Source organism: Topomyia yanbarensis, chromosome 2 (assembly GCF_030247195.1).
Source record: "Topomyia yanbarensis strain Yona2022 chromosome 2, ASM3024719v1, whole genome shotgun sequence".
In the NCBI taxonomy this organism is placed as follows: domain Eukaryota; kingdom Metazoa; phylum Arthropoda; class Insecta; order Diptera; family Culicidae; genus Topomyia; species Topomyia yanbarensis.
This window is the reverse complement of record NC_080671.1, coordinates 303,650,933-303,667,220: the sequence shown is the minus strand read 5'-3', so window position 1 is coordinate 303,667,220 and position 16,288 is coordinate 303,650,933. Positions and strand designations below refer to the sequence as shown.

The window sequence follows — 16,288 nt, the reverse complement described above, 5'->3', positions numbered from 1 at the left end:
TTACGAAAAGGCTTCATTAGGCAAACGAATTGTTCACTGCTATATACGAAAGTCTTAATAATATTTACGAACACCGATCGTCCAACTGTCAACGTCAAAAGAGCTACAACAGAGGTAGAGTAAGAAGACCTTGTTGCTTTACGTCAGACAATTGTTGATTATCACGACGGTCTCCGTCTGACTATTTAGTAACCGTATTCGTGTCTGCCAGTTTCAGAAAGATTTCCTGAACCTCTTTCGCCTCCATTTGATCCTTAATCTGGAGCAGTACGGATTCGTTGTTCGTTGGTTTTATATGAATAGGTTTGAGTTTTCCTCTGCCGGAGCAATGTCAAAATAATAAGCTATTAAATACGCAGATTTCTCTCAGATGAACAAAATGAATTCGTGTGACCAACTAAATTTTTCGTAATATAAACAAACGTTTATTAAAATAAACGAAACATTTCGTTTCATTCACGAAAAATAATGTCGTTATCAACGATAACATTCGTGCAATGTACACAAAATATGTAAAGTTTACGAAAACTTTTTCGTTCATCAAGCGGCCATTACTTCACATAACAATCTTTCTAGTCGTCAATAGAGGTAAGCACGTTGAAATAAAATCGATTTTGCCAGATCGATCCTTTTAGTTAAAAATTAGTCGTCAAACATCGATCCCAAAAGATCGTTTGAGGAAAATAATATACTAATAAACATGAAAACTTTTCTAAGATGAACGAAATGAATTCGTGCGACCAACGAAATAGTCCGTAATATACGCAAACAATTATTAAAATAAACGAATCATTTCATTTCATTCCTGAAAATAATGTCGTTATCAACGACAGAGCTGTAGCGTGCGGGTACCCCCGCCAAGGGCGCCAACCTCAGAGGGGCGCTGAAATCATGACCGGCTTTAATTTTTGTGAGGATAATTCATGAAATTATTCAAAATAATGTGTCACTTCCAAGTGAACTGAAAACTGAAAAAGAAGAGAATGTAAACACCAAAGGGTTGGAAAACTAATGCAATTTTTGCTCGAGGAGAAACTGAGTCAGGTTCTAACTCCAACTGCTGCTTAAACTGATTTCCCCATGTGAGAGTAATACTCTTCCAAAAGGGCATAGTGATTTGTCGTAGTGAGTGGCGTAGCTCTTTATTGTTTTTCTGCAAGAGTGATAAAACGTCTTTAAAAGGAACGGTTTAGATTCCTAGGACCCTTGATCATATGGACTCTCTCCTTATAGTCATAGCTATTTTTTAGCATTCTCAATGCAAGAGTCATCCTCACAATTCTCGGCACAACAGCCGAACAGGCAGACGAATATTGTCGAAGAAGACGTAATTAAATACAAAAGTTCACCCGATACTAGTTTCAAGGGACACACAATTTTATCCCATACAGTGCGATTTCCATTCAAAAATCATTGCTCAATGAAGCAAAGGGACCATGAAACAGCCAACTCCGTGATTCAGTAGATCCACACACATTTTCGAATCGGTGACTCCACCGTCTATCTCAACTTTGAAAGCGGACATTTCGACGCGATAGTCCCTTATACAAACCTTGTCACCACTAACGTCATTTGCTTGCTTTAGACAGAACATCGCAATTCTGAACTTATCTGGACGACCTTTCGGGATATCTGTCACTGTTGAATATGTCTGCGTTAGTTCTTTCAAAATCTTTACAATACTTAGCTGTTTATCTTTGGTTCAAAAGAAGCTCTAATATGGTCCAACCGAGCTCAATCAATGTTTTTAATTAGGTAGTTGGAATCCGGGTCTTTTCAGGGCAGTTTATTTATACCCAGGCCTAATGTTCGGCGCAAAGTGAAAACTTAAGGAATACGAAGGCAGAGACAAAAATTACGGAAGATATAATATAATGAAAGACATGCCAAAGGACAAACTATCAAACATGTGGTACGTCTAGGGGTCCACAAGGGATGACATTCCCAACAGTTTTTAATCGAAACTGTTTTGTCAAGTCAACAAAACTACCTATAAATGAGGAAACATCCGACTGCATTGTAACATTACTTTGACCCTCCAAATTCACGAAAGCACTTGATGTTATCGAACTGAAACACCTACTCCTGAAGTTTGTGTCAGTGAAATGTTATACAACGTATGTTGTATTATGTGAAATTCTTTAAACCTTTATATCTGAAGTCTTTCTTTGGAGGGATTCATGTTTACCACGGCATATTGGCTGACAATACTGCAAATGCCTTTGTGGCCACCGCCTTAGGAGAGCGAAGTCATTTCCACGTAGAAAGTCGAATTAAAAAGATTGACAAAGTTAACACCAAAGGGGTGCAAAACTAAGACTTCGCCAAGGGCACCAGAAGGTCACGCTACGACTCTGATCAATGACAACATTCGTGCAGTATACACTAAATAAGTAAAATTTACGCAAACTTTCGTTCATCAAGCGGGCATTACTTCATACCACAATAAAACCGATTTTTCCAGATCGGTTTCCCAAATTAAAAAAAATCGGTGTTGTCAAACATTGTTCCCAAAAGATCGAATGAAAACATAAGATGCTAATAAATACGAAAACTTTTCTAAGATGAACAAAATGAATTCGTGTGATAAACGAAATCGTTTGTAATATACACATACGTTTATTAAAATAAACAAAACATTTCGTTTCATTCACGGAAAATAATGTCGTTATTAACGATGACATTCGCGCTATGTACACTAAATATGTAAAATTTACGAAAACTTTCGTTCATCAAGCGGCCACTACTTCACACCACAATCTTTCTAGTCCTCAATAGAGGTGAGCTGATTGAAATAAAATCGATTTTGCCAGATCGATTCTTTTAGTTAAAAAAATCGTTGTTGTCAAACATTGATCCTAAAAGATCGATTGAAAAAAATAATATGCTAATGAATACGAAAACATTTCTAAGATGAACGAAATAAAATCGTGCAACCAACGATGTCGTTCGTAATATAAACAAACGTTTATTAAAATAAACTAAACATTTCATTTCATTCACGAAAAATAATGTCGTTATCAATGATAACATTCGTGCAGTGTATACTAAATATGTAAAATTTACGAAAACTTTCGTTCGCCAAGCGGCCATTCTCGTTCATGAAATGAACGAAACCTACTATTTACAATGTATGAAAATACTTTGTTGCAGAAAACGACGAATGAACATGTGCATTGCCCGATCAATTTACTTGTATTTACGAATTAATATTATCAGTGTATGTAGAATTAACTGTTTAAGCACATTTTGTGCGAGACTTGCAGTCTTCACAATTGTTATTGAGAAGACTATTATAAACAACTTTGTGAACATGTTTTCTATCAGATGGGTTTTAACTATCTGTTTCAGGGTTGTGGCTATAGACTCGTGAGCGAAAGTTTGAAAAAATTCGGAGTTTTCCCAACTTTGGTTAATTTTAGACCTATCATGATCTAAACCGGAACGCCCATTTTTTCGCAATGACCAATCGTAATCGGAGTCTGGTACGAAGTCATATGCGCTTACTAGATAGTTTTGACAAACTTAACTGTGGTTATAAATTAGATTCCGTTGTCAGGAAGCCTTTGCCTGAGCCCGATCGTGACAATTTGGTTTAGGCCATGCAGTCTCTTTGACGGACTCTTTCACGGACACAACAAAACACAATCATCATTGGTCAAAATGGCTGATTTTTGCGATTTTACAACGTGACGGAGTTTCGGAATAAGTCGAATGTTTGACAACGCACTTGAGGGCAAGATAATTGATAAAATATATCACCTAGCTCGTGGACGAAGAATTTTGCAAAGATAAATGTTATTTGCGCGGTAGCACCATGACTGAGCATCTACTAGAAGTCGGAGCTTCGTCTCTAGTACTCTCCGAATTTGTCTATTAACAAAATCGATCAGGTGAGTCCACTAACGTTTAGCAAAGTAAATCAATACTAGACAAATGTAACTGAAAATATTTGAAAACCGGCAAAAGTAGCGATGCAAAGAAAAATGCTTAGCGAATTTAACGAAATCAAATTGAGTACCGCAAAAAACAAACAAGACCATAATAGAGACATCTTGTGCACGGCAAGATTAACAAATTAATTTCAGCCCATGGATTTAAGAGTCTCTTCCAAGTGTTTTACAGTACAGAATAAAATTCAAAATCGTTTTTTGAAACAATCTTACACGAAAGTATTTTGAATTCGCTTTTACATAAAATGATGGGTAGGTGGGGTCTAAAATAGTCTAGGAAGGTTTTAGGCCATTCCCTCCACCGTCAACTTAGACCAATTTTAATTCCCAATAGTAAGCAATGGAGCTCCCAAAAAAATTGATAATAAACGTCATGTATCACTTACTTCCTAAGGCGTCTAAGCATTTCAGGAAAAAACGCAGAAAAAGAACAATAAAACGGTACAACGCAATGACACAAATTGACCAACGAATTCTTGACAAAGAAACTATAAGCCGATACAAGAAAAAGACGTGAAAGCGTGAGTGAATAATTAAAAAAAAACATGTATGAACGCAAGTTAGCAAAAACTGAAAAGAACTGACTGGAATGATATCGGTCGAATTTTGGCAAATCTCAGCTAGCTTCCAAATAGATAAAACCAATCAACACTCAGTGACTTTGACAGCGACAGTATGGTGGCGCTAAGACGACACAGGGTGGATAGAGCGAGCCGCATAGTGAATTATATTTTTGCTAAAAACAACTACGTAGGAAAAACGGTGTCAAAAACAGGACGTGGCAACGGAACGTAGAACACTGCACCTGCAATTATCATCATGCAGATAGTGAATACCTTCTCGTTGTCCGTCTCGGCGGCCACATTTCCGAATCCAACCTAAATGGGGCAAAGAGAAGAACAAAAAAAATACCATTGACGAAAGATGGAAAATGTGCGCTTTTCGATCCGGATTCTATGAATATGCACTGCAATGAGCTAGGAGATATTTTTTCCCCTTTAGTCACTGTTTTAAAATTCATAATCCAATCAGGTAAAGGATAGCTCTCATGAGAGTTGAGAACTCGTTTCGAGGAGTGTTGAATGCACGATTCATATTGGAATACAGATCAAACGGTGATGAAGTGAAGAGTCGATAAAATTTGATCAATATTTTAATCAGCTTACCGATGTCATGCATGTCATCGTGAAGTACAGTGCGGTAACATACATCGTTTTTCTCGATGGCCCATTGACCAATTCCGGTGCGTTAGTTTCGTTCGACCACATGTATGAGTATGGATTCTGGGTGACATTCGCCAGTTTCCACAGCCAACTGTACTGCACCTGATGGTAATGGTAGAAGAAGTGGTTGGAACGATTACGTTAATTGCTACTTTATTGAAATGCATTTTATTTGACAATCGCAATTAGCAACAGTACATACCCCATTGTCTGCGTCGCTGCGGCCAATCGAGTACCAGATGCAGGCCAACCAGTGGGCTACTAACATATAAAAGCATAATAGTAGGATTAACATAGCGGCTCCATACTCCAGGTATCGATCTAGTTTCCGAACAACGCGTCCTAACCGAAGCAATCTCACCACTTTTAGTGCACTGAACAGCGATCCGATGCCCTGCCAATGATAAAGATTTACGCTTTTTAGGTGAAAAAATTCAAATAAAAGTGCGCTTCAGCCTTAAGTTGTCTTTGTGTCTCAGGAGAATTCAATTCTTAAAAACTGAAGTTCACCTAAGCCACCAATAAAATTTTAAAATGAAGCGCAATTTTTCAAATATCTAAGAAAGTTTAAAATGAGTTACAACTTATGATTATTAAATTATCCTTCTGTTCAGTTCTGGATACTTACATCTTCATCGTGGTCGAATGCGTTGAAAACGTCGTAGGGCAGACAACTGAGTAAATCAATTATGAACCATGATTTCAAATAATTCATGCGAATAACCTTCGGATCGCTGACCACTTCTCCTCCAGGGCCAACAAAAGTTGTGTGGAAATTTAATACTGCAAGTGGAGAAGAGGTATAATGTTTACCTATCATGCATTCGTATAGCAAAGCTTGATATTTTGCAAATGAAAATTACTGTTTACTAGAGAATTTCAAATATCACAGCAATGTGTAGTCCCAGGGTGTATCGTCGAAATCGAAAAATTGTTGAAACTAAAAAATGTTGCCTATACAAACCTATATCCGCAAAACTGAAATGCTTATAACTATGGCATTTTTTAACCATTTGGATGTTTTGGATTTACGAACTCAGCTACTTTTAGACGCTGTAAAAGTGAAGCGGATGAATTCATCTGATTCCCGGGTATTCGGATTTCCGGAGAATGTTCTAGTTTTGCGATCCTGTGAATTTCACTAGAATACTGGAAATGTGGGTATCAAATTTCTTGGAATGACCTCAGCAGACTGGTTTCTTATGGTTGTGGAACCATTGGGAGTTTTAAACTCTGGAACGGATATCTCGGAGCAGGTTCCCGTAACCGTTTCGGAGAGAAATTTCCATATAGATACGTAACGATAATTAGCAGACTTCTTTTATTATAATTTACAAATCATATCTTATGGTTGTGGAACCATCGGGAGTTTTAACCTTGGAACGGATATCTCGGAGCAGGTTCCCGTGGTTCCGTGAATGGCCATTTCGGAGAAAGATTGCCATATGAATACGTAACGATAATTACCAGACTTCCTTTATTATAATTTACAAATCATATCCCAGTACTGGTGCATCCTTCCGGGAATCCGGATTAATGGTAACCAGATGCATCCATCTCGTTCATTTTCACAGATTCTGAAAGTGGAATCTCAATCCAAAACATCCAAAATTGTCGAAATTTGTTGAAATGTGCTATAGTTATAAGCTTTTTAATCGTTTGGTACCCGGGTACACTTGTCAACCTGTTAAAGTTTTTTTTGTTGCACACACAACGGGTAAGAGGGGAAGGGGGGGCATTGGTAAGGGTTTCGGCTAGAAAAACACTTTTTTGTGATTTTTTTTAGAAAATTGGGTGAAGGGAATTGATCAAAGCTTTTGTACATTATACTGTATCATTTCAATTCCAAAATATCGACAAGCGACTCGGTGACAAATACATTCTATGTAATAAATGCTCAACCAGTGCGTTGAGTTTTCGTGATAATTTTTTAATTAGGGGACTTTTTTATTCATTTGAAATAACAATGGCCATTTTACATGAAAAGTTCCGGCATGTTATGAGTAAAACACCCCTTTAATTGAACAATTATCTAGAAAACTCAACATAGAGGTTGGGAAATATTTACATACAATGTGTATGCAAAGTTTGCAATAAATCGGTTAAGTAGTTTTTGAATGGCAATTAACACAATCGTGTCTTTTCCAGAGATCCGCCAACCGAGCCGCTTGTCGATATTTTTGCATAGAAAAACTATAGAATGTTATTGAAATGATTCAGTACAACGTACAAAAGTTTTGATCAATTCGCTTCACCAAATTTTCTAAAAGATATCGCTAAAAAGTTTTTTTTTACGTAGGACTACGTCTTTGTTTTCGATATAGGGGTGCACGTTGCAATTACTACAAAAATGGTATGTAACGAAAAGTGGTCCAATTTTAAACGCATATAATTCAGCCATCTCACAATAAATTTTCAAATTTTTTGCGCATATCGCCCCGAAATACTTCTAAGAATAGATTGCAATAGATAAACCCAAAGATTTTTAACATCATGGCATTAAAAATTTAAATAATGAACAACCTAGTCAAAATATCGCGCATTTACACGCAGAAGATAGCGCTTCCCTAGTCCAGCACGACAGATTTGTGTACCTAGCGTGCTACGCTTCTATGAATGACATCATCATCGACTATTTAAACGGACGGATTTCGCCGAAGCAGCTCAGTCCAGGGTTGTTAATACGATACATTTTTCACGATAATTTATCGGCGTTACTCGTTAACGATAATGTATCGTCATCGGAAACTCCGTTAACGATAATGTATCGTCGCCTTCATCGTCATCGTCGATAATTGTATCGTCGTTTTCATCGTCATCGTCGGTTCATCGGTTATCGCGATACATTTTGCGTTACTTTCCCATTTATTGGAGTTGAAGTTGATCCGGTTAACTTTCAATTGTTTAGAAATAAATACCTATTGAAGGACATGTTGTTAGCAGTTGAAAATCAATAGTTTTGGATATTTTCTATGCACAGCGGGGTCCAACGATGCGTCAAAATGAAATTATTTAAACTTTTCGGGAAAGTGTATTATATTGAAGGGAAAGTTGTTTGCAATTGAAAATCAATAATTTTGGACATTTCAATACGCAGAAGGGTCCGACGATGCGTCAAAATTGAATTTTTCAACTTTTCGAGTAAGTTTGTGCACAGAAGAGTCCCAGGTGCACAGGTGTTTCCAAGCGGCAAAAAGGTGATCAAAATTGTTTTGACCATGAAAAAAACAAATTTTGAGCTATTGTGTAATTAGTAATTTATAGCACGCAAAATTGTAGTGCATTGAAAAAAACTTCTAAACCACTATTATTAGGCCATTCACAAATTACACTACACATTTTAGTGGTGTGGTGATTAACAGATTTTATTATAATTTTAATTTAAACTAGAAGATTTCGGATTTAAAAAAAGAGAATATACATACATATTTCCAATGTTTGATTTCTCTCTGACAACATTGACTCTGCTTCTCACTAAGCTGGACTTCAGCGTTTTTCATCATTTTGACTTTAATTTAAGTAGAGAAATGTTCAAATTGAAAATAGGTTTAAGTTAGTATAGTATTTCAGTCTATACGGAAAATTATTAATTCGAAGACAATATATATCTAATTACCTTTTCTAGTTAGGAAGCTTTTAGCCCCCTCCTCCGTTTCTTCTCTATACTATGTAACAAGATGCTTCATTCTTCCTTCTTTTACCCTTAAATATGTAGTGTAATTTATGAACGGCCTCATAATAGAGTTTTAGTCGTTTTTTCACTACAGTGAAGACTCGTTTTTATCAGCCCCTTGGCGAATTTTAGGCTGATAAAACGATGACATTGGCAAAATCGGCACATATTTTTTCTGGTTCTGAAGAGACGAAGTCGAAACGCAAACACCTGGACTAACATATTTTTTCTTTCTTTTTAATAAACCTGAGTGGTTAAAATATTCTTCTTTAGTCCCTCGACAAAGCCTCATAACCCGTTCTGATCATTTAGTAAAAATTTCCCTTAAGGAGGTCTTACAGTACAGTATTATTATTTTTGTATATTTGGCATCTCTAAGATAAGAAAAATATGCTAAAGAAGGAATATACTCGAATTTGACTTGAACGTAGGCTAGAGCCCACCAAACGATTTTGATAGTGTTTGTTTTTCAGATTCGTATTGGTCTGCGGAAATTTGCGGCTTCCATACCAAAATTTTGCTTTATGGGCACTAAAACATTCGATAACTTCTAAGTTGTAAGAGATATAAATAAACTTACAATACAAAAATTCTGTATTTTCTTATGCTGAACAAAATCTTGGAACATTTTGAAATTCTACAAAATTACCAGGAAAAGTATTTTTAAAAAGCAATTTTCAGGGGTATATCAAAGAAATCTCCACAAATGTAATTTAAAATCGACAAATAGACACATAGTCCCTTCAGCGAAGTTAATACTTAAGATATTCTCAACAACTTTGCCAAAGAAAGTTTTTTTTTATTTTCATAAATGACCAAACAAAAACTTGCTGCTCAGCTTTAGAGAGATTAATCACCCAACTAATACTTTTTAAATGCAAAAAAATATAAATAAACTTTGCTGGAGACACTATAGCTAAAAAATGGTTTTCGTCGTTCAAAGAATTTCTTTCACCTATTTTTTGTGAATTGAAAATGTCCAAAACTATCGATTTTCAACTGCCAACAACCTGCCCTTCAATATAAAAAGTTCGCGAAAAGTTGAAAAAAACTCTATTTTGACGCACCGACGGTATATTGAAAATACCCAAAACTATTGATTTTTACTTACCAATAACTTCTTCAATATAATAAACTTTCCCCAAAAGTTGAAAAAATCCATTTTGACACATCGTCGAACCCCATGTGTATTGAAAATGTCCAAAACTATTGATTGTCAACTCCCAATAACTTTCCCTTCAATGTAAAACTCTCCCGAAAAGTTGACAAAAAATTCCATTTTGACACATCATCCACATGACCCTGTGCATAGAAAATGTCCAAAACTATTGATTTTCAACTGCCAACAACATGTCCTCTAATAGTTATTTATTTCAAAACAATTGAAAGTTAACCGCATCAACTTCAACTCCAATAAACGGGAAAGTAACGCAAAATGTATCGCGATAACCACCGATGAATTATCGACGATGACGATGAATCCGACGATAAATTATCGTTAACGGAGTTTCCGATGACGTTGACGGGTGGTTAACGTTATCGACGATGACGATTAATTATCGATTAACAACCCTGGCTCAGTCGCCTGTTGAGTGGCAGGCGAAGCAGATCACTGCGCTGTGTGCTTTTACAGCCAGTGTAGCTGAGTTAGAAGTCCGTTACACTGCCTGTGGAGGTACCGCTACCCAGTGAATGCGAATGAGCTTGTCCGTATGCTATCTTTTGTGTTGTGCTCGTTTCCAGCACACTTTTATGTATAATTATTCGTACACAAAATAGTTTGTACATGCGAGCTCCATTTAAAAAAACGGTTAACATAGTGTCGTGGTATTAGTTGTCTCTTTCGCTCTACTCATCATCATCAGCGTTGATTCATTTTGCTTTGTGCGCTTGGGTTTAATGTTTGAGGCGAATGTGTAGGTTAGACTTCTCCACATTTTGAAAAAGTTTTGAAATATACATGGGTCAGCTCAGATTTTGGTTCTAGGTGTGAATTTAAGAATTTTCGCCAAAAATGACTTAATTTGGATATGATTTAGAGGTGTCTCCAATCAACAATCGTGTTTTTGCTATGTTCCCATAGGAAGATCACTAACACTCTGATTTTATAGGCCCTACATGCTCACATATCATCAAAGGTTGTTCCTTACACGTATCTTAAAATGTTTTAACAGGTGAACATAGCTCTAATCGCAATAGAAAATTTGTTAGCTGGATTTTTATATAGAAAAGAATAAACCAAGAAAAAATACTACTAATTTTCCTTGGTTTTGATATTCTTTTCTATATAAAAATCCAGCTAACAAATTTTCTATTGCGATTGGAGCTATGTTCACCTGTTAAAACATTTTAAGATACGTGTAAGGATCAACCTTTGATGATATGTGAGCATGTAGGGCCTATAAAATCAGAGTGTTAGTGATCTTCCTACGGGAGCATAGCACGATTTTTGATTGGAGACACCTCTAAATCATATTCAAATTAAGTCATTTTTGGCGAAAGTTCTTAAATTCAGACCTAGAACCAAAATCGGAGCTGACCCATGTATATTTCAAAACTTTTTCAAAATGTGGAGAGGTCTAGTGTAGGTAGATAGATCTAATTTGTTACTAAATTGCACAACGAAAGTTTGTTATTTACGTTCAATCAATTCATTGATTCATTTCCCCATCACGTGATTCATTTCTACTCAGCCTATAGTACTTTGATTCTACTAATAGGTACATACTACAAAGCCTATATATGAATGAACACACTGCCACTTGAAAAACCGTTGCAAAAACACATCTTGTGCATATATAAAATTGTTTTCGATTCTTATATATTTATAGTTTCGATATGAGTAAAGCCATGTCAAGTGATCCTCGAATTTTTCGCAGAATCACCGATCTTCATGAGGTATATTTTATTGTATAGGGATTATGATGAATAGCTTTTGGTATAAATATTTCGTTACAATTCCTTTTTCTCTTCAAGATATTAACCCTTAAACTTTATTGCATGATAAAATTCAAAATTTTATATCTCAAAAACTACTGAAGATAATTCACTGAATTTTTGCACACTTATGCAATGATATTTGCACTATCTTATAAAAATATTTTTACTTTATAGTTGTGTGAATAACGGTACTTTGCATCTATTTAAAATTTTCTATTGTATTTTTTCTTGTGTTCTTCACGCCAAAAATTTTCAAAACTTATGTCAAATTATGCGAAAATCTTTCACCTTCAATAATCTGTATTGATAATTTTTCATTTTTGTTCCTATCGAGAGTTACAGTAGATTTTGTAACAGTGCGCTCTTTTAACGCACGGCCCACTTTGATGCAACCCGCGAGAACGTACATATTGGCAACGCCGCATGTTGCAATGTCCTAATGCGCATCGCTTTGAAGGAGCGTATCTCATGTTCAAAGTTGGCATCTCTGAAATTAATGCAAAAAGACAAGCTCTTCTTTATGGATAATTGAAAGTGATGTTTTCTGTGTAATTTGCTTGCTCTTTAGCGTTATTATATTGTTCAGGAGTTATTTAATGTTCTGTCACTCAATATTTCGGACAAGCGCGCTCGGATGTTGCCAGCCGATAAGCAAAGTTGAGCAGTGTTTTAACCTGCGTTGACATATTTTTCGCAAATTGGCATACTTCACCACGTTTTATTTCCAGTTGGTTCTGTCTGAGAGGTAGCACGGTATATTGCGATTTTTTCTTAAATCCACATAGCGACTTTTCAGCCATGCGCCATCGGGTCGTGCGTTAAATTACGCGCTCATTTAATTTGCACCAGTGCGAGTGAGAAAACGTTTTGACGATTGTTTTTGTTTCGATCGCACTTGGGTGTTTCCCATATAGAGATAACTCGCGAAATGCTATATTATCTCAAGATAGACAATATTTGCTCTAAAAAACATTCGATTGTTTTATGTTATAAATATGGGTCGATCACACGAATGATGCATTCCGTAAAAAAAATTCATAAATATGTTCGTCGTATCTTGTTTTTGTGGCACCCATGTGGAGTGATAAATTTAAAAATTATATTGGTCAACACAAGTGTAGCAAAAAAAATACAACGAAAATATATGTGGACATGAATAAAACACAATTTTCGTTAAATTTTCAATTTTACATCCCATGTTTATAGTAATGGATTAACGCGTTTAAAATATAGGAAAATTTAACGTTTAATTTTTCTTCTTATGATGATTGCCAAAGTAATGGAACTGGAATATTCGATGACTCAACAGGTACATGCGGAAAACTGTAACGATGATTTTAAAATAAAGATCGTTAATGATTAATTGAAATTCGACAAAAATAAATAATATCTTACCAGGACTTGGAAAACCACTAATTAACAGAATTAACAGAAGCAATTGTGATGAAAAACCCCAACATCGATGTGATTGAACAACAGATTTTATGTAAACTTTTTTCAAAAGACAAAAAACGTGAAATAAAATGCTGTTGGCATAAGATTTTCCATTTCCATATATTAATGTTGCAGACTAAAAATGAATTTGGATATAACGTAGATGTATTTTGACAAACAAAAGTGTTTTTGAAGATGCTAACGTAACGTGCTAGATGTAACGTTAAATTATAATAATAAAAAATATATTAAACAACTATAATTTTTGTTGTGCGCTTCGGTCAAAAAAATTTATTGCATCTCAAAATATCCGGAAAAAATCACCTTCGATAATCCGTATTGGAAAGTTTTCCCTTTTGCGCTAATCGAGAGATGTGGTTTCTTATAGTCATGCGATGCGCATTCTGACGTAGTGACGTGCGACGTTGCCAATATGAACGTTCTCGCGGGCTGCACCAAAGTGGGCCGTGCGTTGAAAGAGCGCACTGTTACAAAATCCTCCATAACTCTCGATAGGAACAAAAATGAAAAATTACCAATACAGATTATTAAAGGCGAAAGATTTCCGCATAATCTGACATATGTTTTGAAATTTTTTAGCGTGAAGAACACAAGAAAAAATACAATTGAAAATTTTAAATAGATGCAAAGTACCGTTATTCACACAATTATAATGTAAAAACATTTTTACAAGATAGTGCAAATATCATTGCATAAGTGTACAAAAATTCATTGAATTATCTTCAGTAGTTTTTGAGATATAAAATTAACAATTTTATCATGCAATAAAGTTTAAGGGTTAATATATAAAAGAAAAAAAGGAATTTTAACGAAATATTTATACCGAAAGCAATTCACCATAATCCCTGTACAATAAAGTATACCTCATAAAGATCGGTGATTTTGCGAAAAATTCGAGGAACACTTGACATGGCTTTACTCATATATGATTAAGACCACTACATTCGCTATATTTGTATGCGTACTTTAGGAATGTTATAATAATGGCAAAATATAACTAGAATGCTTGGTATATACATGAAATGTGATTATATTGTCTAAAATTTGATTTTTCTTCACTGGTCCGGATTTTTTACCACACACAATTGAAAAGGTTTTGCAAGCCAATCTTATTCTATAAAGAATTAGTTCCAGATATTAGTTCGGTCACAGTTTTCTGTCTTCTTTCTTCAGATCTTCTCTAATAAGTTTAATCGGATTCGATCACCTACTACAAATGAAATGACCTGATAACCAAGAAGGTTTGGTTCAATATGTAATACGTAACCATACGTAAGAAATATGTTTGATTTATTATTGCTATAAATGTACTAAGAAAATAAATATTTTACATTAAGTAGTATAGTCCTACGTCTACAGCTCGTGCAACCCCATAGGGCTGCCCCTTGTAGTTTTTTCTGCTGAAACACTTAACCACCCCCTCCCCCCCCCTTTTTCCCCTTTTCCCCTTTTAACAAGCAAAACTATTGCTATTTGGTCTGTACATTCCGAATACGGGAAGCATCATTCACGAAGCTTTTCACGAATATTTCGCAACAATCGTTTAGCGATCTTATGGTATTTTCGTTTTTGACAGTGCACTACACCGGTGTAGTCGGAACCCCAACCAATGTCAGTTCATACATTTTACGCGAGATAACGTATTGTCCAAAGCTTGATGTCTGCAATCATTTGATGCTAGATGTTTGTAGGTGAGGGACGGATCATTTATTTAGGGGACTGTACATTAGGGTGGGACAACAATTAGATTCCTGATCCGAGCAACATTTTAGGTACCATTTGGGTCCTAGAACAACTGTGGAAATTCTAAGCTCGATCCCTGAAACTATATTTTTGCGACCACTGTTTAAAGTTTACATGGGATTTTGCATGGAAAAATTAACTTTCACAAAATAATTCCTTTAGGAGTCGCCCATTGCCTCCTAAAAATAAATCGTTAGGGATTTTATAGGAAATTTAACAAAATAACAAAGTCTCGAAGACCACCAAACGATTTGAGGCTTGAGAAAAAAGTTATTAAGCAGAAACCGATTGATGCTCTGACGATTGATAAAATATTCATTTTTTCTAGCACCACTGCTACAAGTTGTTTAACTATATGCAATTTTGTTTTGATCTTCTCTTAATGTGCCAAAATCAATTATCGGAACTGTTTGGCCACTTTACAAGAGTGTTGAAGGATAAATTGAGGCTTCTTTTGTACATAATAAGAGTAAGTTAAAACTTTTGTATATTTAAATTCTTCCTTCAGCAGCAGAGATGCTATAAAAATTGAAATTTTCTTCAATCTTCAGGGCATCCATCGATTTTTGCTTAATAGCTTTTTCCACAAGCATCAAATCGTTTCGCGGTCTTTGAGACTTTGTTTCCTTCGCAAATTTCCTATAAAAATCAGACAACTATTTATTTTTAGGAGGTAACGAGCGACTCTCGAAAGAATTATTTTGCAAAAGTCGATTTTCCCATACGAAATCCCATGTAAACTTTAAACCGTGGGCGCAAAAATATAGTTTCACTGATCGAGCTAAAAATTTGCAGAGTCGTTCTGGTACCTAAATGGGACCCAGAAAGTTACTCGGAGCATTTTTTTTATATAACCATGTCCCACTCTACGGTACATCAAGACCGGTACACTGAGAGCACCATTATTAGCTGTGATCTGGTTGGCATATTGTGTGATGCAATTGAAGTTCATTCACGATACTACGGGTTTGTTCTAAACGTTGCCCACTCATCTTTTTTTGTGTAATTATTTGACGAAAAGAAGATATATATGTTCATATATGAATGGCTCCTACATGGGGAATCGTATTTAGTCATAGATAGCATATTTTGCTATCTGCCTCTGGTTTCTTCTGCTGTAAATTTAATGCATTGAAAATATTCGGTCTATCCACTCATTGAAAGCATACTAGAAGTATATTCCAGAAAGTGAAAACTATAGCAAAACAAATGAGGAACAGAAAATACGAAAAACTATGTATTTGTTTCTTAGTGTACCGAAAAAAATGGATCGTTTATACGATAACAAAATGAGTCGTTCT

At 35.5% G+C, this 16,288-nt stretch overlaps 1 protein-coding gene across 3 annotated transcripts in view; it reads right to left on the bottom strand.

Annotated features, from left to right (window-relative positions):
* The window catches only part of LOC131683423 (potassium voltage-gated channel protein eag), a 117,757-nt gene that overhangs the window by 29,248 nt on the left and 72,221 nt on the right, over window positions 1-16,288 (bottom strand). For all 3 annotated transcript variants that reach the window (XM_058965402.1, XM_058965400.1, XM_058965401.1), the window contains exons 9-12: window positions 5,805-5,959; window positions 5,379-5,570; window positions 5,120-5,278; window positions 4,759-4,831 (exon numbers count right to left, since the gene is read on the bottom strand). In XM_058965402.1, the coding sequence (XP_058821385.1) occupies window positions 4,759-4,831; window positions 5,120-5,278; window positions 5,379-5,570; window positions 5,805-5,959 (579 nt within the window). The remainder of the gene's footprint in view (window positions 1-4,758; window positions 4,832-5,119; window positions 5,279-5,378; window positions 5,571-5,804; window positions 5,960-16,288) is intronic.